Source organism: Sarcophilus harrisii, chromosome 4, assembly GCF_902635505.1.
Source record: "Sarcophilus harrisii chromosome 4, mSarHar1.11, whole genome shotgun sequence".
In the NCBI taxonomy this organism is placed as follows: domain Eukaryota; kingdom Metazoa; phylum Chordata; class Mammalia; order Dasyuromorphia; family Dasyuridae; genus Sarcophilus; species Sarcophilus harrisii.
In genome coordinates, this window is record NC_045429.1 from 439,911,122 (window position 1) to 439,933,605 (window position 22,484).

Sequence of the window (22,484 nt, forward strand, 5' to 3'; positions counted from 1 at the left end):
CACCTAGACAGAATCCAGAAAATCTAAATGAATATTGATTTTGCTGTCAATCACTTCCTGTTTTCCCAGTGATTTCCTTACCGATGTCAGGATGTTTTGGTGAAATACATATATTTGTGGGTTCTCTTTCCATATAGGAGATACGAAGTGCTTGAGCGCACCGGGGGTCTCCTGCACAACTCCTTCTGCGCTGAGAACGGCGGCCTCCCTTCACGGGGCTCCTGTGTGGGGTTTTGTTGAGTGGGGGGAGCTCAGATTTCCGCTCACCGCGAACGTTCCGTTCCCGCCCTTGGCCCGGTGACCCGGGCGAGGCAGGTAGCCGATACTGCTGTGGTTGCCTGCCAGCGGTCGTGGGGATGACCACATAGGAGACTGAACAGATGATCCAAAGCCTGAAAAACAAACCCTAATTTCATCGGCAATTAAAGCTGGAAGGACTTTGGAAATCATCAATACAACGTCCTTATTTTACAGAGGAGAAAATGAGGGTCCCCAGAGGTGTGACACATGCCAGATCACACAGAGCAGAGGGGGGATTTGAACCCAGGTCCCTCTGAGTGCTGATTCTCAGCACAGTGCCCAGCACATTGTAGGCGCCTAATAAATGTTGATTGAGGGGCAGTGGATAGAGCACCAACCCTGGAGTTAGAAGGATCTGAGTTCAAATCTGGCCACTTCCTAGCTGTATGACTCTGGACCAGTCACTTAACTTCAATTGCCTCAGCCAAAAAAAAAAAAAAAAAAAAAAAGATTGATGGATTGATGGATTTCTCTGTACTCTCTCCAGCACAGCACCTTGTAGGTGCTTAATAAATGTGGATAGATTGATTGATTTCTCCCTAGCATGCTGCTTTTTCACAGTCTGCTGGCCTTGTTGTATGAGTGTTGAGTGTTGTAACTCGTCTTTTCTCCATGTCCACTCCCCTTAATCACCAGGGTTCGCTTCAGGTCCCCTTCTTTCCTCCTTCTTCCAAACCAGTGGAAAGCCCAGCCGTTTTCCCCTTCAGCTCACCTCCTCTTCGTGGGTGGGCCCCGGCCCTGGAGTGATGAGTGCTGGGGCTTGGCTCCCTCTCCCCAGGGGCGGGCCGAAATACCGATGGCGGTCTTCCCTGCTGGTCGCCTTCATCTGAATGGAAGGCAGACCTCAAAGAGCAGAAGGAGAGAAGATGGAGACTTCTGAGAGGGAGGCCTGCTGACCTCTCTGTGCTCGTCTCTGTCCCGCTCATCCTGGAATTACCATTAGAGCCCTCCCAGGATGGACCGGGCTAGCTAATGAGGCAATGTCCTCTTTGCTGCAGGAAGGGCCCAGGTGGAGGCTGGATGACCACCTGGAAGTTCTTGTGTCTCATTAGCAGGGTTTTGTCCTCTGTGGCTGATTAGTCTGGAAGATCTTTCTTTACTTCCAGAGATTCTCGATTCTCTGCTCTGAGATGCCTTCCTGTTCTCTCGCTGTCGCTCTTCTCCAAGATTTCTATGACTGCTTCTTGTACAAAGGGTGGGTGATACCTTGAACTTAGAATGATTTTAGGATGCAGTTTTCCCTTCTAATTTCATTGATCTTTGTTTCTGTACCATCCTCACTTGCAGATACTCCATTTCCTCCCCAGAGCACTATCTCTTGAAATCAGGAATAAATAAATAAGAAGGAATTTTTAAATAAAGAGGAGGAAAAAACAATTCAGAAAAAAACCCTAATGAATATATCATCCACATCCGGGTCCGATGCCCTGCGTCCCTCCCTCTGCAAAAGCATGGAGGTACATTGTGTGCTCTTCTTTTTGGGGGGCTAAGCTTAGTCATTATAACTATATAACTGAACACAGTTTTCATAGACGTTGTGAGACCTGATGCTGGAAGCTAAAGCCATCTCTTGGTCCAAGGATGTCATATCCTCCAGGAGTAAGGAATTCTGGGATCCTCTGGAGAGATTAAGGGGCTCTGAGAGCAGGCTCATGTTTTCCTCTCCATCTGGCACTTTGTAAGGACTTTAGTTACATCTCTATACACACAATTCGTCCTTTAATCTAAGTTAATTCTATCTTCCTATAGCCAGACAGAGACGTTGGCTTATCTCTTAATTACTACCCACTGTGGCTCGTGAACCATGTTCTGTGAGATAGAATTCCTTAATCTCTGCCTCCCTTCTTAGGATTCATTATGTCTCTAAACCCTCTTTAGTCATCTAGGACAGATGGAGCACATCTTCTCTCTAGGTCTTAGTGTGCTCATCTGTGAAATGGAAAAAGCAGTTCTTGTGGCCAGAACAAGCTAGAAAACTCAAGCTAGTGTGATATGGGGGGGTGATGAGCCCCAAAGTAGAAAATCAGGGAACCAGATCCCAGCCCTACCAGGAATTTACCACGTGATCTTGGGTCAGTCATTTTTGCCTCAGTATCCCTCTTTGTTAAATGAAAGGGTTGGGATCAATGACTTTCAAGCTTTGTAAATCAGTGAACCATAACACTGCAGTATTCCCCCTAGACGCAGAGAGAACCACTTAAATAAGCCATTTGTAAGTGGTTTCATCCAGGAAGCGACCGGCGTTTGAATAACAGAATTTCTTTTCTTGCCTCTGTTTTGGGTCTTTTTTTCCTAGAGTTCGGTCGTTTTTTCTCCTGCCCTACTACTTGTGAAGAAGCCCCCTCTGATTTCTTCTCCCCACAGGACCTCTGGCCGTCCTCTTTCCCTTCAAAACCTTGTTCAAAGCCTCCCCTGGTTAACCCCACACGCTCTGATCTCTTCTTTACTCGGTGTCCCCTCCTGTGCAGACGCTCTCGGCGCTTGGCCCTCACAGCTCCGAGCCTTTGGTGTGAGGTGGATTTGGATGAGTTTCTTAAGTTATTCCATCGGAGGGAGTTCTCTTCAGGGCCGGCTGCAGCTCCCTCTCTGCCACGAGCATCCTGGGAGACCACAGAGAAACCCCTTTCATTTTCCTGGGTCTCAATTTCTCTCTCTTTCTCTAAATTGTCAGTTGAACTAAATGTCTCTAAGGGGCCTCTGAGCTGTAATGATTCAATTATGAGAGGGCAGGAGCCCTCTGAAGTTATCCTAGCTTACTTTCCAAATTCTGAATTTGGGTCTCCAGAAAACTAGATGCTTCCCAGCTGGGTGACGCTGAGCAAGTTGCTTGGCTACTCTGTGCCTCGATTTCTTTCTCTGTAGAAAAAGGGGTCTGGATCTGTGACCCCTAAGAGTCTGTTCCACTTATGGCTCCATGATCCTTTCTGTGGTCTTCTCTTCCCCTCGGGGGCCATCCTCTCTTCACTTTTGGCCAAGGAAGGGAATCTAGGAGATTTTCATGGGAGAGGTGATAAGAATCTTAGATTCTGAGTTGCAGTAAACCTTGGAGATCACCTTCATTGTACAAGCGAGGAAACCATAGACGTTCCTAGGAAGTGAGTTGCCCAGAGAAATACCAGCATCTGGATTTGACTCCAAATTGAAGCTCTTTCTACCATACCACGGCCTCTCTTGTGTAATGGAAGCTCCTTGAGGGCAGAGACAGCTTCGTGTTTGATTCTGTACTCCCAACATGGTGCTTGGCACATATTAGGCACCTAATAAATGCTGCTTGGCATATGATAGGTGCTTAATAAATGCTGCTTGGATAAATGAAAGCACAAAAAGATTCTACTATAGGAAAAGCCCTGTCATATAATGGAGAGAACTCTGGACTTGGAGGTGGGGACCCCTAGATTTTCATCCTTCCTTTGACAACTCCTAGCAGGGTGACCATGGGCAAATGACCTAATTTGTCTGAGCCTTCATGTTTTGGTCTGTAAAATGGGATTATAATGCTTGTTGCCTGGGTCAGTGTAAGGATCGAATGAGACAACATAGGAACAACATAGGTAACATAAATGCTGCCATTATTAGTATTGGTACTACTACTGGTAGTTAAGCTACAATACAGACAGAACTTCCATGTCAGGGCTGTTCTCTTTCTTGGTATTTCTAACAGGATTCCTTGGGCTTCCGTCCATTTCCCAGCCCCTGTTCTCTGCTCTTGAATTACCAATTAGAATGGCTCCAGAATTAGAAAGGATCTTAGGCACCATCTTCTCATTTTACAGATGGGAAAACTGAGTCACAGAAAAGTGACTCAGGTCCTAATTGGTGGGGTCTCAGTATCATATTACCCAGTGAATTCGGCCCTCTCCCCTCTTTTTCTCTTTCTTTCTCCTCCTTTGTCCATTTCTCTGCTTTGTGTCTCTGTGTGTGTGTCTCTCTCCGTCTCTGTCTTTCTGTCTCTGTCTCTCTGTCATTGTGTCTCTGTGTCTCTGTCTCTCTCTCTCACTGACTTCCTGGCAAAAGCAAAGGGAAGGGAATTGCAGCTGCCCCGTGTGACCGGAGGCAAGAAGCTTCTCGGGGTTGGTTCTCATTTCCCTCTCCTAAATGAAAGGGCTAAATGGCCTCTGAGCCCCTTCCAGGGGACACTCTGTGATTACTTCATTTGTTCACCAGGCCCAGTAATTGCAGCCCGACTAAGCTGATCTCCTTTTAGTGCTGAAGAAATTGAATTCTAGAGCTGTTAATTGGTTTGTTCAAGGACACGGCTGAGAGTCCGTTTCCAGAACAGGAACCTCGGGGCCAGGTCACTTTCTACACCAGTAGGTTGCTGGGAGAGAGGAAGACAACATATGACACCTAAAAAGCAGATCGAGTGAGGACTCTTGATCGGATGCTAGATCTGGAGACCTCAAAGGTCACTTAGTGCAACCCCCTCATTTTACAGCTGGGGAAACCGAGGAAAGCAATTTAGAGGATAATAACTGGAGCTGAAAGGGATCTCAGGGACATCAGATCCAACCCCTTCATTTTACAGCTGGGGAAACTGAAGCTGGGGCAAGGGAAGTGACTTGTTCAGTATCAAATGTCAGAGGAGCAAAAGATCCTAAGAGACGGTTCCGCAGGAGGGTCGGGAGGAGGCACCTGTGGCCCCTTTCCCGGGTGATTGCTCCTCTGATCCCCTCCCAGCCCACCCGCTGGGCCCCTGTCTGGTCCCAGACAGCCATGCTGACTCAGGCCTCTGTTTCTCAACCTCCATTCCCTGGCTCCCTCAGGTCCTGGGCTTTCCAGCTGCCTCCGGTAGCCCACCAATTCACAGCTGCTTCCTTCCCCTGGATTCCTCCCTCCCTGAAAGTCCCAAATATTCCCAACACAGAACAGGAGCTACAGAGAGTGCTGGAGAGTCCATGATGATTAGTTATATTCTCAATGCCGCCATTAAATCTTTGTGTTCCCATTGGCAAATTACAGCCCCTCCCTGCACCTCAGTCTCCTGCTCTGAACCGGGGTAGAGTTGTTACAATCCTGAACTCAGGTATTTCAAAGGTGCCCAGAGGGGCCCATGCCCTTCCCTCTACTCCCCCCCCCATTCCTCTCTGAACGCCTCCCTTTCAGCTGAGTCTTCCTAGGGTGGCCAGTCCTGCAGCCTCATCAACCCTCTTGTTCTCCTTTTGCTCATGTGTTTGGGAACTAACACTTGGAAGGGCACGTATGTGAAGGAACATTCTGGGCTAGAAGGGATTTATTAGTTGTTATTCATTCTTTTTTTTTTTTAAAGTCACATCCAACTCTTCATGATTCCATTTGGTGTTTTCTTGGCAGAGACACTGGCGTGATTTGCCTTTCCTTCTCCAGCCCATTTGACAGATGGAGAAACTGAGGCAAACTGGATTGAATAACTTGTTCAGGATCCCCCCGCTAGCGCGTGTCTGAGATCTAAGCTCAAGGAGATGAGGCCTCCTGACTCCAGGCCTGGCACTCTGGCCCTGAGCCACCCAGAGGCTCTAGTTATCAGCATAGGATCTTCGCTTTAGAACTGGGAGGAGCCTTGGGTATCACTGATTCCAGTCCCCTGCCCATTTTTTCCCAGATGAAGAAAACAAAGTCCAGTCAGTATCTGGTTTGCCCATAGGAAGTAAGTGGCAAAGTTTGAACTGACCTTTCAGGCTCCTACAGCTGGTGAACTCAGGAAAGGGCTGGGGCGGGCAGAAAAGCCCAGGTGTCAAGGCCGGGGCTGGTGGTCCCTTTGCCTGGATCCAGTTCCCCTCAGTTTTCCTCCCCACCTGGTTCCTCCCTAGCTGCCAGTCTGGTGCCCATTATCTTGGCAGCTGGGGGGCTGCCATGGCAACCAAGAGCTTGCTGTCTGGGAGGAGGTAAAGAAAGCACAGGCAGCATTAAAGACACATGGGACTTGATGCCCTGTGCGGGCAGAGGGAACTAGGATCCACTTGGGCTTGAGATGCCTGAGAAGTGTCAGGGAGAGGGTGAGCTCATCACCTTGAACCCAAACAGGCCTTCCTGGGTCCCAGGGAGAGGGGCCTGCTGGGATTCTAACACAGCCGCCCATCAGTGGCTGGCAGGCTGCTTAAGAGAGTCAACTCTTCTGAGGGTTGTGTTCTGGGAACACTTTTTCTGTTTTGTAAAATCCTGTCCGAGAGACATCTCTAGGGGTTTAGGGGAAGATGGCGGCTTTGTCTTCCTGCCTCTCTGGGCTTTGATCTGCAGGTTCTGTCCCCCTTCTTCTTCTTCTTCTTCTTTTTTTTTTTTAAGTTTTCCTGATGCCTTGGTATAATTTCCCAATAGTCCCCTCTCCCTGAAAAGAATCTTCCCTTGTGACTTAGAAAATAAAAAAACTTTAATTAAAAAAAAAAAAAAAGAAGAAGAGGACCATGATATTAGGAGTTGATGTCATGACCTGCAAGTGAATTGGATTGAAGGGAGGGAGGGCTGGGCAAGGTCACTGGCCTCCCTTTCCCTCCCAGAGTGAGTGGTCAGGGCAGTGGAGATGGCCCTGGATGCAGGGGTCCTTTTAAGCTAAGATCTTTAACAGATCTCAGTTTGATTGAGGCAACACCCATTCAGTGACAACTGACTCAAAGACTGAGCACTAAGGATACAAAAGTCCATTCCCACAAGATGTTCACAATCTAATGGGATGGATGGGAAGAAACTTTCTTGCTGGTCTGGGTTGCTGAGTCCCTCTGCCAGGGCTGAGCGGCCCCATTGAGAACTGAAGGGAAGAGACAAAGGTCACTGCTGGGAGGAGGAGGCCCTGGGGAGGTAATGCTAATTTTCTGCTCAGTGTGGATATGATTAGCTTTTGTACGACTAATTCCTGTTTCATGTTCCCTCTAGAGCAGGTTGGGAGACCCAAAAGCCCCTCCTTACCGACCACAGAGGAAAATCCGAGGCCCCTGTTGTATTTGGCCCCCAGGGTGGGGGTAGAGTATCATATATAAAATAAATTAAGTGCAAATTTAGTGTGAGGAAAGCTTGAGTTCAGATCCTAACTGACTGTAACTCCATGTGTGACACTGAGTCAATTCTCTCAAACTTATTTTGTTCTCTATAAAATGGGAATAGTCGTAGCACCTGCCTCCTAGGATTGTTACAAGGGAGGACCACAGGGTTTTACCATGCTAAGGGCCCTCTTGTCGAACCCATATCTGAAGAGAAATTTTAACTACCTACCTGACCAACGCCCATCCAGGCCCTGCTGGGATACATCCCAGGAGAAAGAACCTACCACCTCCTAAGGCAGCCATGTTTGCTTTTATTTTTATTTTTCATTCATTCATTTTTAATTCTTTCTCTTCCATCTGCCATCATAATTTTAAAAAGAAAAATAACAAAACTCATAAGAAATATTAATATTAAGCAAAAACAAATTCCCCACACTGACCATATCCAAAAACTTTGGTCCATTCCACTTTTGTGCAGCAGTAGGCATCAAGGTGCATTGGAGGGGTTGGAGTCCTCTTCCTGAATTAAAATCTGGCTAAGTCACTTCACCCTGCTTGCCTCAATTTCCTTATCTGTCAAATAAACCAGAGAAGGAAATGGCAAACCACGCCAGTATTTTTCGCTTTCAGTCATATCAACTTTTCGTGATTCCATTCGGGCTTTTCTTGGCAAAGACACTGAAGAATTTTGTCAAGAAAACCCCAAACGAGGCTTTGAAGAGTAGACACAACTGAAATGACTCAACAATTATTAGGAAGTCTTTCTCCACATCAAGCTCACCTTTGCCTCTTTGTAAATTTAACTCCTCGGACCTGATTCTGCCTTTGAGAGAGAAGCAGAAAAAGTCTTAACTCCTCTTCTGTGAGAGGGAACTTTAAGTATTTAAAGTTGGCCCCCAAATCCTTTGTGAGCCTATTGCTCTCTAGACTAAACACCCCAATTCCTTCAGCCCATGGCTGTACTCAAGATGCTTCCACTTTCTGATTGCCCCCTCTGGTCCTTCCCCAGCTTCCCTCCTAAAGCCAGGTGGCCAGAATTGAAAACCTCTGTCTACTCTCTGACTGTAACACTATCATTTTCTTATTCCTTGAATTTATGCCTTTCTTAGCACAGTTCAAAATGATATTCTCTGTCTCTGTCTCTGTCTGTCTCTCTCTCTCTCTGTCTCTCTCTCTGTCTGTCTCTCTCTGTCTGTCTCTCTGTCTGTCTCTCTCATTCCCCCCCCCTTTCTCTCCATAGATATATATACAGTTAGGGACTGAGGTTAAGAGGTGAGAGAGTTTAAGAGTGAGGAGTGAGTTCATTCCAGACCAGAGGAAGAGTCTGTGCTATTTGGAATCTCACTTTCTTCAACACTTGAGCAGCCAGGAGATGGAGTGGATAGGAATCAGGAAAGCTCATCGTTGGGAGTTCGAATCTAACCTCAGATATTTCCTAGCTGTGCGATCTTGGGCAAGTCACATGACACTATTTATACCTCAGTTGCCTTATCTGTCAAATGAGCTGGAGAACGGAATGGCCAGACTTTGCCCCCCCAAAAGCCCAAATGGGTCCTGAAGAGTCATCCACGACTGAACAACAACAGCAGGAGGGTATATACTAGCAGATGGAAGGAAATTGTGCCTTGTGAGGGCTGGCTGGAGAGACTGGAAAAGAGAAAGCAAAGAAAGAGAACCAAGAGCTGTGTTTGAGTCTTTAAAGAGCTGCCGTTCCCCTTGGACAGACCAGTTGTGGGGAAGGGGAGTTGGAGTGATGGATGTCTCAGTTAGTGGAGCTGGGGGAGGTAGCATCCTGGGGAGGGTAGAGCTTCTCCATTACTGGGGGTCTGCAGAGGCCCGAGGGTCAAGTAGATTATGGCTCTAGACCAACCTGAATCTGCAGTGAGGTGGCTTGGATGTTTGTCCTTCATTCTCAAAGAGGACATGGCGTCAGGGAGGGATGCTATGATGTGCAGGCGAGTTGGTTTAAGTGAGGGAGGCTGGGCACAGTCTGCCCAGAACTAGAACCACTGAGCCCAGTGGCCAGATCTGGATGGGGATGACCGGAGATGGTTCTGGATGCAGGGGGAGACCTTGGCCATTTTAACAGACCTCAGTCTGACTGGGCAACACCCATTCAGAAATTAAGGGTAAAAGAAATGAGTCAGAGAATGACCTCTTTTACCTCATCAAAAAAAAAAAAAAAAAAAGTCTGTGTAGGAAGGGAAGATCCTCGGGGTTTCTGGTCAAAACAGAAACTATCGTTATTTGCGTTCACTCCAAGTTGATCACGGTCCAAGCAGTGACCGAGGGGAGCTCGGGACCCTAGTTGGTCCGTCAGGGAGAGCCAGAGTTTGTAGTTAAGCACGAGGGTCTTTAAGAAAGCAATCTGACCAGTAAAGCCCTGGATGTCTTGTGAGGGTGAGGGAAGAAGAAAAGAGAAGAGGAAGCTGGGCAGAAAGAGGAACTACTGGGCTTGCTTAGCTTTAATGATTTAAGAGAACTCCCTGGCAAGCCAGATGTTTAGACTGAGGGCATTTCTGGCTACTTAGGAGTGCAGGGGGAGGGTAACCTCTCTCATTTTGTGGGGACAGAGAAGGGCCTGGCCCAGGCAGAGCTCCGGGGGAGCAGCCCCCGTTTCTCAGGGAGTATCTTCTTCCTTAGCGGAACAGGTCAATTCTTGGTTTCATTCAGAGCTCAGGACTCCGGAAAGGGGCAGATAGGATCAGAGTCCCCAGAACCCCATTTGCAGTCATCTGGAGACTGAGGCTAGGCAAGGATCAATTTGGGCGATACTGCCACTTGGGAAGGGGATCAGGCAAGGGGTCTGCAGTGTGTGGGAAGAAGGATGTGTGGAGATTACTTGTCTCTGGTCAGCTTTCTAGTTAGGAAAGAGCTAAGGGGCTAAGAGCATCGCTTCTTCTTGTGAGGGCGTCGGGGTTTCACATATATCACGGAGTGTCTGACTGGCAACCCCCCCCCATCCCATATCAATCTTCCACCACTGCTATGCCCGTGAGCCCATCCTCCCACAGGCTCTTAGATCTGAAACTGGATAGAACCTGAGGGCCAGTTCCTCCACAAGCATCTATTTGGGTAAAAATGTATCTATTTAAAATCATTTATTATCTCCCCCTCCCTCTTATGTCCCCACCCTAACTGAACAAATTTTTTTTTTAAATGAGAATTTCATAACATATGCCGGGTCGAGGGAAAGGTTCCCACGTTGGTCTGGTCCCAAGACACAGACCCCCTCCTGCCGAGAAGTGAGGGATGCGTTCTGTCTTCGGCCCTCTTGGCCTTGGTCAGATTTCCGAAGTTTTTCCAATTTGTTTTTAAGCTTTCTAGTATTCAGCACGCCAACATAATTAGGGGTCGGTGCTAAGTTTTGGCCAGAAACCAGGCCCAGCTCTCGGCAACCTCAGGCCCTAATATGGGGGAGACAAGATGAAGAAAAGGCCCTCAGATACAAGCCTCTGACTCTGGGCTCGCGTTTCCAGGGAGGTCTGGAGGGATCCATGACTTGCGCAAAGTCACAGTCAGGATTCTAACTTAGATTGTGTGACTCCAAGTTAGTGGATCATCTTTTGTGACGTTTCTGCCCTATGCAAAACACAGCAAGAGACCACGTTTGCAACATTGCTCATCGGGAGTGTTTTATAGTCAGAAGAACCAGATTCAAATCCTGCCTTAAGACTTCCTTGGGCCTCAGTTTCTATGTCTGTAAGATGGGAGAGTCGGACTTGAGGGCCCTTTGAGCCCTTGTTCTGTGAGCCTGTAACTTTTCCCCTGGGAAGGGAGAGCAGAGATGTTCTGGTGTTCTGCAGGATCCTTTGTAGGCAGGTGCCAGCTCCAGGCTCTCCCAGGGGATCTCTCCCTCCCCCCCTCCCCTGGTTTTCGTGGTAGAACCCAGAGTCTCTACCTGAGGGTTCCTTTAGGATCTACTAGGCCCACCCTCCACACCTCCTGTCTGCATCCAGGGAGAGAGGCTCGTGAACAAATACTCTGGTCACTAGAAAGCACCAGATGGGAAGGGGGCAGTGTGGATGTGTGTTTGTTATTGGGGGCGGGGAGGAGGGAGGAAAGTTGTCGCAATTGTGTTGCCATGGAAACAAAACTCTATTTATCTACACTCTCTTCCCTGGTCCTGCCAGGGGATCACCTGAGATGAATTTAATCTGCAACCTCCCAGGCCGGTAGGCACTGGCTCCCCTCGGGGCCGGGCCCCCTGGCCGCCCAGTGCCCCATTCCCTGACACCCAGCACCTCTCCCCAGGTTCCACTCATACCCCTTTTCTCGGCCCCTAAATGAGGGGGCCGTTCTGTCCAGCCCAACCCAAGGAGGGGAGGGAGACTTTTGCACAAGCCGCCACTGACTCCCTGTGTGTTCTGCCTTTTCAGGAAACAGGAGCTGGCCAGCACCACAGATGGGACCGTCCCGGACCGGCCCCTGTCCCCTCCCCTCACGGCTCCCCCCACCATGAAGGTAAGAGACTGGGAGCAGAAGGGGAACATCTGCTCCTGCAGCCCCCGAGCTGCCCTTCCGGGCCTCTCGTCCCTGTGGGTGAGACATTGGCGGGGGCACATCTGGGCTCTCCGGGCCCAGACCAATGAAGTCTGGCCTCCTGAAGAAGGAGCTGAATTGTGTAACCAGGCGTGTCTGGTCGCTGGGGAACATGTGGGTGCTGCAGCGGAGAAAGCGCGAGCCCTGATAATTAGCAGGGAACTTTCTGGGAGCTGGGAGTTGGGGCAAGAAAGGGGAGGCTGTGCCGAGAGCTGGGCTCCTCGTCTCTGATGGCGGCCCTAGACTCAAGGGAGGCTCTCTTGGGTCCCATGTCCCCTAGAATCTATAGGTCCGCTTGGAGCGCTCAGGGAGGGGGGAGGGCAGGCCGATTCAGGCCTCCTGAGATGATCACAATAAAAAGAATAGCTGGCATTTGTGCAGCGCTCTGAGGTTTGCAGAGTTTATATTTGATCTTCACAGCCCTTCTGGGAAGTAGTAATAGCTGGCAGGTATTATCTTCAGTATCCATTATATATGTGTGTATATATGTACATTATACCGATGGGGAAACTGAGGCTAAATGACCTCCCCAGAGTCCCAGCTGCTTCTACTGACCGTTCCTCCACAATGTGGCCCTGAGCTCCCTCCCTTTTCTCTTTCCTCGGAGCCCCCAAAGCCAGACTTCTCTCCTCTCCAGGATGTTTCATCTGGTGCCCTAGAGGTGCCAGCCCATAGTCTCAGAGGGACAAGCCTCTTCCTCTCATAAACCAGAGGTCTGAACTGAATGTACAGGAGCCAGGCCACTGTTGCCCCTGTTTGCTCTGGGATCCTCCTCCATCTTGGGGTCCGAAACTCCCCAGTCCCTGAGAGCATCCCCTGATTAGGAGGTTTTATTTTGAGGAGGGTGAGACACTTTGTTTCTTTCTGTCAAGTTTCACTGGGGAGTCAATTAGTCAATCAACAGCCAATAAGTATTTATTAAGTGTAGGCTTACTATGTGTTTGTCATCCTGCTGAGGAAGGGGGGAAGGAAATTAGCGTTTTTGAAATCCTACTATGTGCCAACCACTGCACTAAGTGCTTTACAAATATGATTCTCCCAACAGCCTAGCAAGGTAAAGGCTATTATTGTCCCCATTTTACAGCTGAGGCAAATAGAAGTCAAGGGACTTGGGACTCACATGGCTAGTGTGTGGCAGACTGAGATTTAAAATCTCAGCTTCAGTATTTATCCATTAAACCAGGGATCCTAGCTGCTTAATTTGCAAAGTGGGCGTGATATCACTAGTCTCTGTCCTCAGCAGCCTTAAGGGCTCCCAGGGGAAATAGAGGGCCACAAAACCCTGATATCAATCATACAATCACAGCCCAAGCTAGTCCAATCTCTCCATTTCACAGATAAAGAAACTGAGCCCCATTAAAGCTAAGTACTTTATAAGACCATTCAATTGACCTTACAAATTCAATAACCCATTTATTAAGCTCAATTCAAGGGAGACAAAAAGAGGTAAAAGATAGTTCCTTCCCTCCAGGAGCTTACAATCTGATGGGGGAAACAACAAGCCAATGTACACAAAGCAAGTTACATACAGTTGAACTAGGAAATGATTCACAAAGAAAAAGCAGCAGGATGAAGGAGGGCTGCATTTAGCTTCATAGATCTCAAGGGACTCCAGAACCCCCTCATTTTACAGATGAGGAAACTGAGTCCAGGAATCTCAGCGACTTGACAAGGTCCATTACATTGCAAATGGTAGAGCTGGGATATGAATTTGCCAGCTGTTATCCCATGCACCGTCCACTGAGCCACCTTTGGGGAGATCATTTAGCACCCGATCAGTGCGGGCACCAGACCTGGAAACAGAAGACCTGGGTCCACTAACTCCTGTGCAACTTTGGACAGATCCCTTCCTCTCTCTGAGCCTGTTTCCCCACCTTGCTCCTCAGGTGGTGGGGAACATTTGGCAGTGCCAGTGGGGGGGGCCACAGCCCTGGGCTCCCTTTACAGGGCAGAGAAGGTTAAATGAAGCCGGAGATGGACTTTGTAAGAGCAGAAGGGAGGAAATCGTGATTACAATGGCTGCATTGATTCCTGTGCTTCCTCCTCGCTGCGTCCGCCTCCTCTGGGTTCCAGAGTTTGTTTGCCTGTGCCCAGAGTCCCAGCCCTCACTGCTGAGAAAGCTGGCGTGTGCCGTTGGCAAGAGTGGGGAGATTAATGACCCGTCACCGGGAGATGAGCTCAGTCATATGTCTGGGGTCAAGGGAGATTCCCAGGCTGCTCCTCGAATGGCCCAGTGGCCTGAGGACCCGGAGATGAGGGAAGCCAAGGGGCAGCCGCGGATGGCTACTGACGTTAGCATGGCGTCCCCTCAAGGGTGTAGTACAAATTCTCAGGGCTTGGGGGAGGTGCCCAGGGTGGCAGGGGCTGGGGAGGCTCCCACAAAATGACCAGAGATTGTTCCATTCGGCTGATCCTCTTCTGCACAGGGTGGGCAAGCAGGAGACCAGCATAGCTGATCTTGGAGTTGGGGAGAGGGGATCCAAGTCCCGCTTTTGATACCAGGGTTGGGTAACTCTGGGCATATGAATTAACCTCTCAGAGCCTCAGACAACTGACTAAAACTCTTAAAGAACAGGGGCCCGTCTGTGTAATGGAGGGAGTTTTCCCGCTGGAAGGCATGGTGTTGAGCACCAGTGTCTTGGAGAGTGAGAGGTGCCATTTAGCCTTAGGCATGAAACAGGAAGATATTGGTCACAGTTCCCAACATTCAAGATGGAATAAAGCTAAGAGCATCGTTATTGGTGACTCATATTTGCATTTAAGGTTTCCAGATTACAGAGCAAAGAACCCTGGATTTGGAGTCAAAGCTCCTGGATTCAAATTCTGACTCTTCCCTTTCCTAATCATGTGACTGTGGATAAGTCACTTGACCTCTTATTATAGCCTCCTCACAGATCTAGAGCAGAAAAGGATTTTTGGGACCATCTAGTTAAATCCTCAATCATTAAATTGAAAATGAAAGGGATTAGATTAGATTGTGACTGAGTTCTTTTCCCACTCTAAATCTACTGTATCTACCCGAGGAGATAAGGAAGGAAAGTGTTATTATTCCCATTTTATATGATTAGAAACTGAAAATCAGAGAAATCCGGGGATCTACTTAAAGTCATTAAGCTAGAAAGTGGCCAAACTGTGACTTAATTTAGATCTCTTAACTCCATATCATATCATTCATTCATTCATTCACAGGCATTTATTAAGCACCTCCCATGTACTAGTCACCGTGCTCTGTGCTAGGGAGACAAAGACAGAAACGTACCAAAGCCTATTCTAATGGAGCAATTTTCCCACCATTTGTGTTGCCTGGCATTTATTCAGTGATTAACAGCTTATGAAGCACTTTGTGTTCATTCTCTCTTTTGATCTTTAGAACCCCTTATGAGTCAGGTAGTGGAAATATTGTTGTTTCCATTTTAGAGATGAGGAAACTGAGACCATGTGGTGAATGAATGGCAGTCAGACCTACTTCCCGGGTCTCCCTGACTCTGTACCCAGCATCCCTTCTAGTAGAGCCAGCTGCCTTTGTAGCTGAGAACGGGCACCAGGCCCAGCCTGGATGATCCGAGGGACACTTGAGAATACGACTGCCTGGGACCAGGGGAGAACGGATCCAGAAGAGAGTGGCCGGATCACTTGGGTCATAGGCTGTGAACCATGGGCTTGTGCTGCCTTGGAGGAGCCGGGTCCCTCTTAGTTTGGAGTGAGAGCTCACCCACATAGAAAGCGAACTAGACACATTTCCCCTATCTCTTGGAGCCCAGATTCAGGCTGGCAGAGACCTCCAAGTCAGAAAACCTTGCCCCTTCATTTGGTATTGGAGGCCCAGAGGTTCCAGTCCCTTCCAGCTTCGTGACTGGGAGAGACCTTCGAAGCCATCTGGGTCAAGCCTCTCATTTGACAGGAGAGGAAACAGAGGGCTCAGGGTCATCCGGTGAGTTGGCGGCCCAGCCAGGAGCCCAGCCTTGCCCACCTGCACTGGGCCGATGTGTCCTCCCGATGCTGTCTGGGACAGGCTGCTCTCCCAGGAGCTCAGCCCTGGAAGCAAAAGATCACTTAAGGGCCTTCTCCTCCTGCCTGCCCAAAACTGAGACCCTCCACACTGGTTTTAAGTCAGACCGAGCTAGAGGAGCCGTGAATGACATGGAACCCTCCCTTTCTTTCCTTCCTTTTTTACTTCCTTTATATTTCTTCCTCAGCGCCCAAATCCTGTCTCCATTCTTCTTTCCTTTCTCAGAGCGTTAGGGAGGATAACCTGCTTTATGTAGTTCCGGGTATAGAATAAAGGAATGGAAATCCAACTTTTACTGATGATAGACCAGAGTTTCACAATTCCATCATTCAGCTTTATATGACCCCATAGGGTCTTTAAAAAGCATCGATCTAGCCCACGCCCCTCATTTTGCATATTGGGAAATTGAGGGTCAAGGCCATTCAGGTAGTAAGTAGCAGAGCTGGGATTTGACCCTGAGTTTCCTCCCAGGGATTAGTCAGAGCAGATGGGGAACAGAGCCCTGCTCTGCTTTAGGTTTGCCACCTTTTGTTGTTGTTCAGTTCCTTCAGTCATGAACCCATTTGGGGTTGGAGCAGTTTGCCATTTTCTTCTCCAGTTTTTACAGTTGAGGAAACTGAGTCAAAAAGCTGGCTTGACCAGGGGCACACAGTTAATAAGTGTTTGAGAGATACCCCAGTCCTGAGGTCAGGACGACCTGAGTTCAAATTTGACTCAGACACATAACACTTCCTGGTTGTGTGACCCTGGGCAAGTCACTTAACCCCGACTGGCTCAGGAGGGAAGAAGTGTTTGAGAGCAGATGTGAAGTCAGGGAGATGGGTCTTCCTGATTCCAGGCCCAGTACACCCACTGAGCCCCTGGGATACGTCCCCAGCGATATCCGAAGAGCCTGCCTGTGTGTGGTCCTTAAGCCAGTGACCTAGCAGGAGAACATTATCTGGAACTGGACAAACAGAATGATATCCTGTGTCCAGAGCACAAGGATGAGACAAATCAGGCAGTGTGTGCGCGCACCCACGGCTCTCGCCCCATCGCCCCACAGCCAGAGTCTGCTTTTCTCCCCTCTCCTCTTCCCTGGGCTCCCACAGGAGGAAGCAGCCCTGGGCAGTGCAGCCCGGCTTGCATGGTCCTGGCTTGGGAGAGCGTGATCTCTGTTATCTTTGTTATGGCTACATCCTCGGGAGGACACGTGCTCCATCCCTTAGTTCTGGCGGGACAGCCCTGAGCCGTTCCCGCCCCCTCCCCGAAATGGACAGCTGGGAGTCAGTCATTGGCCATGGAGGCCCAGGGTCTGGGACCCGGCCATTCGGCGGTTAGAAGAAGAATCAGACTTCTTTTACTAAGGTGGAAAGCTGCTTGATAGGACTGTATGTGTATAACATATCAGATTGCTTCCTGTCTGGGGGAAGGGGAAAGGGACAGTGGAAGGGAGAAAAAGGAATCAAAATCTTATAAAAGTAAATGTGGAGCGACAAAAGGACTGCACATCTATCAGATGTCTTGGGGAGGGAAGAGGGAAGAAAGGGAAGGGAAAATTTTAGAACACAAAACTCTAGAAATGAACGGTAAAAACTGTCTTTACGTGGATTTGGGAAAATAAAATGCGATTGATAATAAAAAAGGAATATTGAAAACTAAAAAAAATTTAAAAGAGTGTTTCAAAATAATTGTTAAAAAACAAAGAATAGGAATCCAGTGAGAGTTCAGGGTCTACCTGTGGCCTGGGTGTGAGGGAGGATACTTAAGGAGCTGTGTGACATCGGGGAGGTCACAAACAGGACCTTTTTTAGCCTCGGTTTCCTCGTCTCTAAAATGAGGGTAATGATGGCATCCCAGAAACCCCACAGGACAGTTGTGATGGTGTATGTGGGGCTTTGTAAGCATGAAGCATTATATTAACGTTGGCTTTTGCTTTTATTGTGAGCACCAGTTACTAGTGGCTTAGCTGAGTATGAATGAGGAGTATGGATGGCACAGATGGCCTGAAACCTTCAGGGGCTTAAAGTCTGGGTGGGAATAAAGAGTCGTGCATTCGGTGACAGTCTCAAGTATTGTAGAGCTTCAGTCAGGGAAGGCTTCTGGGACAGGCACAGGTCTCAGAGAAAAGATCCGAGGACCCAGAGTTTGAGGTCATGCAGGGCTGGGGCTGGGTGGCCAGCTCCCCTCTCTCAGTACCCCTGTAAGATGCGGGCTTGGACTCAGTGGTTTTTGGTGTCCTTCCCACCTTGGGATGTCCGATTTTGTGACTCTGATCCCTAAGGTCCAGTCTAACTGGACAAAGTTCCTTGAAATTGTTATGATTGACCTGGCATATCATTAAGTCTGGGCTCCCTCTTTCCCTCCTCCTTTTCTTTCCTCCCTCCATTTTCTTCATTCCCTCCTTCCTCTCTTTCTTTCTGAAGCCTGTTTTTCTTCCTTCCTTCTTTCTTTCCTTTTCTTCCTTCTTTCCTTCCTTCCTTTTTTCCTTCTTTCCTTCTTCCTTCCTTGCTTCCTTCTTTCTGCCCTTCCTTCTTGTCTCTGTTCTTTCTCTCCTTTTTCTTTCCTCCCTCCTTTTCATTTCCTTCTTTCTCTTTCTTTCAGAAGCTTTCCTTCCTTTTTTTTTTACTTCCTTTACATTTTTCCTCAGTACCCAAATCCTGTCTCCATTCTTCTTTTCCCTCTTTCCTCCTTCCCTTCTTCCTTTTCAAATCCTTCATTCCCTCCTTCCTCTTTCTCTTTCAGAAACCCACCTTCCTTCTTTCCTCCCTTCCTTCCCATTTCTTCCTTGGTATCCAAACCCCCTCTCCCTTCTTCCTTCTACCTTCCCTCTTTTTTCCAGCAGTCTTCCTTTCTCTCTATGGCCTCAGGCTAGCCAGCAGTAGGTGAGGGAGATGGTGGTCAAGCTGGGGACCGAAATGATTTGGTAGTGAGGAGGAAAGGGGCCCATCTGTGGGAGGCTGAAGGAACCGACTGTTGTCAGCCAGGAGATGGAACAAATTGTGGTGCTTGTTTTTTTCCTTCTTCAAACAAGCTCTGGAGGGGCCTTTGGACGTCAAGACAAATATTTGCTGCCCCAAATTACAGCCACTTTGTCAAGGTCCAGCCTGTGCTTGATTGCAGCTCTGTTTGCTCTGGCCAATCTGTCTCTGGGCCCGCCGCATCTGGGGCGCTCACCCCATGCAAGTTGCTAGGGCTCCGCCTGAGACTAGAAGTGTCCTCCTCACCTGGAGAGCAGGCTGGGAGCTCCGTGGGGAGGGCCGGCAGAGGCTGCCAGAGGCTCTTAGTTAGAGAGAAAGGGAACTTCTTCGGGCTTTTTCTGAGGATCATTTAATCAGTCTGCAAACATAAGGTGCCTACTTAGAGCTAAGTGCTGGAGACACAGAGAAAGGCAAAAACAGCCAGCTCTCTACCAGCTGCCATCCTAATGGGGGAGACAAGCACACAACACTCTCTCTCTCTCTCTCTCTCTCTCTCTCTCTCTCTCTCTCTCTCTCCTCTTCCTCTCTCTCTCCCCTCTTTTTCTGTCTCTCTCTCTGTCTCCCTTTCTCTTCCTCTCTCTCCCCCTTCTCTGTCTCTCCCTCCCTCCATGTATATACATATATTCAAACACACGCAAAACATAGAGTCAATGTTATCACTTTAAAGGTTTACAGTGTTACAAATATTGTCTCATTGTCTCAAAATTGTCATATTGTCTCAGTTGTTGGCACAGCAGCCCTTGGCCCCATTTTCCTGAAGAAGAAACTGAGGCAGACAGAATATGAGTTGCCCAGAGCCACACAGCTAGGAAGTATGTGAATCCAAGCCCACGCAGGGCTCTATCCACTGGGTAGATTAGCGGCCTCGTGGAGATGAGATGGAAAAAGGAGACTTGGAGAAGCTTTCAAAGTTCTGGAATAGGGCCTTTAGAATTTGGATAATAGCATCATAGACGTAGGGCTAAAAGGGACCTCAGAAACCATTTAGTTCAATCCAGCCTCCCCCCATTTTTACAGATGAGGAAACTGAGGCACAGAGGATGTGACTGGTCTAAAGCCATACAATTAGATAGTGTTTGGGGGGCCTCAGACACCAGACTCGGATTTACTCCACTACAGGCCTATTCCCACTTCCTAGAAGTCTCTCCCCGTTGCTGAGCCCCCAGCCTAGGCTGGACCATCTGCTCTCTCCCTCTGGGACTGGTTTTTCTTCCTACTGTGTGGGTAGCATGAATAGGCAGGGAGCCCATGCTGCCCACCTGAATTCCACCCCCCCCCCCCCCCCCGCCCCGCCCTTCCTTCCTTCTCTGGCTTGGTTTCCTTCCCCTCCCTCCCTCCCCCTTCCCACATCCCTCCACATTTCCTCCATATTGCTTCCCCATTGCCCAGACCGCACTAACTCCTCAGAATGGGAGCCAATTAAAGCCTCGGGTCCAGAAACCAAATCCCGAAGCTCAGACCCCGTGGGCTCCTTGAAAAACTGTCTTTCTTTTAAGTTGAGCAAAGTCCAAGAAAGCAGTGGGAAGTAGATTTAACTTGGAGTCAGAATAAATAACAGTAATAAACAATAATAATAATAAAAGTGCCTTTGGGCCTGGCCTGGAGTCAGGAAAATCTGAATTCAAATCCAGCCTCAGACTAGCTGTGTGACCCTTGGTAAGTCCTTTTGTTCTGTTTGCCTCAGTTTTCTTCTCTGTCAAATGAACGGGAGAAGGAAATAACAAGCCACTCTAGTATCTTCACCAAGAAAATCCCAAAAGGGATCACAGAGAGTTGCCATGACTAATCAACAACTGACAAAAAAGCGCCTTACAAAGATAACCTCATTTTATCATAGATGTTATCCCTACTTACAAATGAGGAAACTGAGGCAGGCAAGTTAAATGACTGGCTCAGGGTCACACAGGCTGAATTTAAATTCAGTTTTTCATCCTTTTCCTTTTTTTTGTTTGCTTGCCAAATATATCTTTTCCCCCACTTCACAGCATTTTATTTTTCACAATTACATGTAAAGATAATTTTCAACATTTAAGGTTCTGAGTTCCTGTTTCATCCATTTCAACACAAGTGATCTTCCCACCTGGGTGACCTGAGGCAAAGCCCTTAGAACATTCTGTGCCTCAGTTTCCCCAACTATAAAATGAGGGAGTTAATCTAAATGACCTTTAAATTCCCTTGCAGCCTTAAATTGGTGAACTCTGCAAGAGCCAACAGAGACCTAACCACTTACAGCTGAATCAGGGGTCAGTTCTTCCTCTTCTGTGAGGGCTTCCTCATGAACACGAGCTGAGAATGGATTTTCCTCCCTTCTCTCTGTCTCTCTCTTTGGTTCTCTTTCAGTTTCTCTCTCTCTCTCTCTCTCTCTCTCTCTCTCTCTCTCTCTCTCTCTCTCTCTCTCTGGTTCTCTTTCAGTCTCTGTCTCTGTCTCTCTTTCAGTTTCTGTCTCTGTCTCTCGTTCTCTTTCAGTCTCTGTCTCTTTCTGTCTGTCTCTTTCTCTCTCCCTCCCTTCCTCCCTCCCTCCCTCTTTCTCCCTCTTCTCAAGATGGGCACAGCCTGTTTATGGCCAAGGGAGCTGTGGGAATCAAACCAAAAATAGTGCCTGATAAATCCTGATGGAAAGAGGAGGAGCTTGAAAAGGGCCCTTCAGGATGAGGATAGAAATTGGCAGGGGAGGGAGGGGGGCAGAGGGGAACAAGAGGAAGGCACTGGAGACAGCACTGAAGCATTAGAGCCTCCCCCAACCCTTAAAAATAAAGAGGATCTTTTGTTCAGGCTACTGACATTCTGTGCGTGAGGTAGCAAGGTGTTGTGGAGGGGTGCAGGAGAGCTGGCTATAGGACTTTGGGAAGATCACTGAAGCTCCTCAGTGCTTTTAATAACCTTCCCAGAAAGGGGTCCTTCACTTGGAGTCTGTGAGCTTGTGTTGATTTTTTTTTGTTTGTTTGTTTTTTTGCTGAGGCAATTGGGGTTAAATGACTACTCAGGATCACACAGCTAGGAAGTGGTGTCTGAGGTCATATTTGAACTCAGGTCCTCCTGACTTGTGTGTTGTTGTTGTTGTTGTTGTTTTTATTATCTTGGCAGCTATATTTCAGTAGAATTGGTTTCCCTCAAAGCCTGTGTGTTTGGTCTTATTCATTTAGAAAGTTTGGCTGAGAAGGGATCCGTAGGAGTCACCAGACAGACTGTCCACGCGATCCGTGACCCAAAAAAGGTGAAGAAAACTCTCGTTCTAATGCTCTGTGGCAGAGATGGTGACAGTTAGCAGAAGGCATTTTCTCACTCAGCTGATCTCTTTGTCAGTGAAGTCACAGCCCCAATCTCAGTCCTAATGTTTTATGCATGAATTTGTACATATGTCCTCTGATAGGATCCATGAGGGCAGGACCTATTTCTGTCTCTTTTTCTTCTCTGTAGCCCAGTCCCTGCCATGTAACGTTGTTAGTGTTCAGTCATTTCAGTTGTGACCGGCTCTTTGGAAACCTGTGGGGGATTTTCTCGATAGAGATATTGGAATGGTTTGCCATTTCCTTCTCCAACTCATTTGACAGATGGGGAGACTGAGGCAGAGTTAAGTGACTAATCCAAGGTCACATGGCTTACATGAATCCGAGGCCTGATGAGTTTATTTGACCCCAGGCCTGATGCTTTAGCTACTGTAACACCAAGCTGCCTCCAACCAGTCATGGAATAGGTGCTTAATAAAAGAATTTTGGTTGGAAC

The 22,484-nt window shown here is 48.2% G+C and overlaps 1 protein-coding gene across 4 annotated transcripts in view; it reads left to right on the forward strand.

The window, feature by feature from the left end:
- RAP1GAP2 (RAP1 GTPase activating protein 2) overlaps nt 1–22,484 on the forward strand; it is a 246,064-nt gene that overhangs the window by 128,722 nt on the left and 94,858 nt on the right. For all 4 annotated transcript variants that reach the window (XR_004234078.1, XM_031967819.1, XM_031967822.1 and 1 more), the window contains one exon: nt 11,630–11,714. Coding sequence is in view for 3 of the 4 variants with exons in the window: in XM_031967819.1 (XP_031823679.1) it covers nt 11,630–11,714 (85 nt within the window). In the remaining variant the exon portion in view is untranslated. The remainder of the gene's footprint in view (nt 1–11,629; nt 11,715–22,484) is intronic.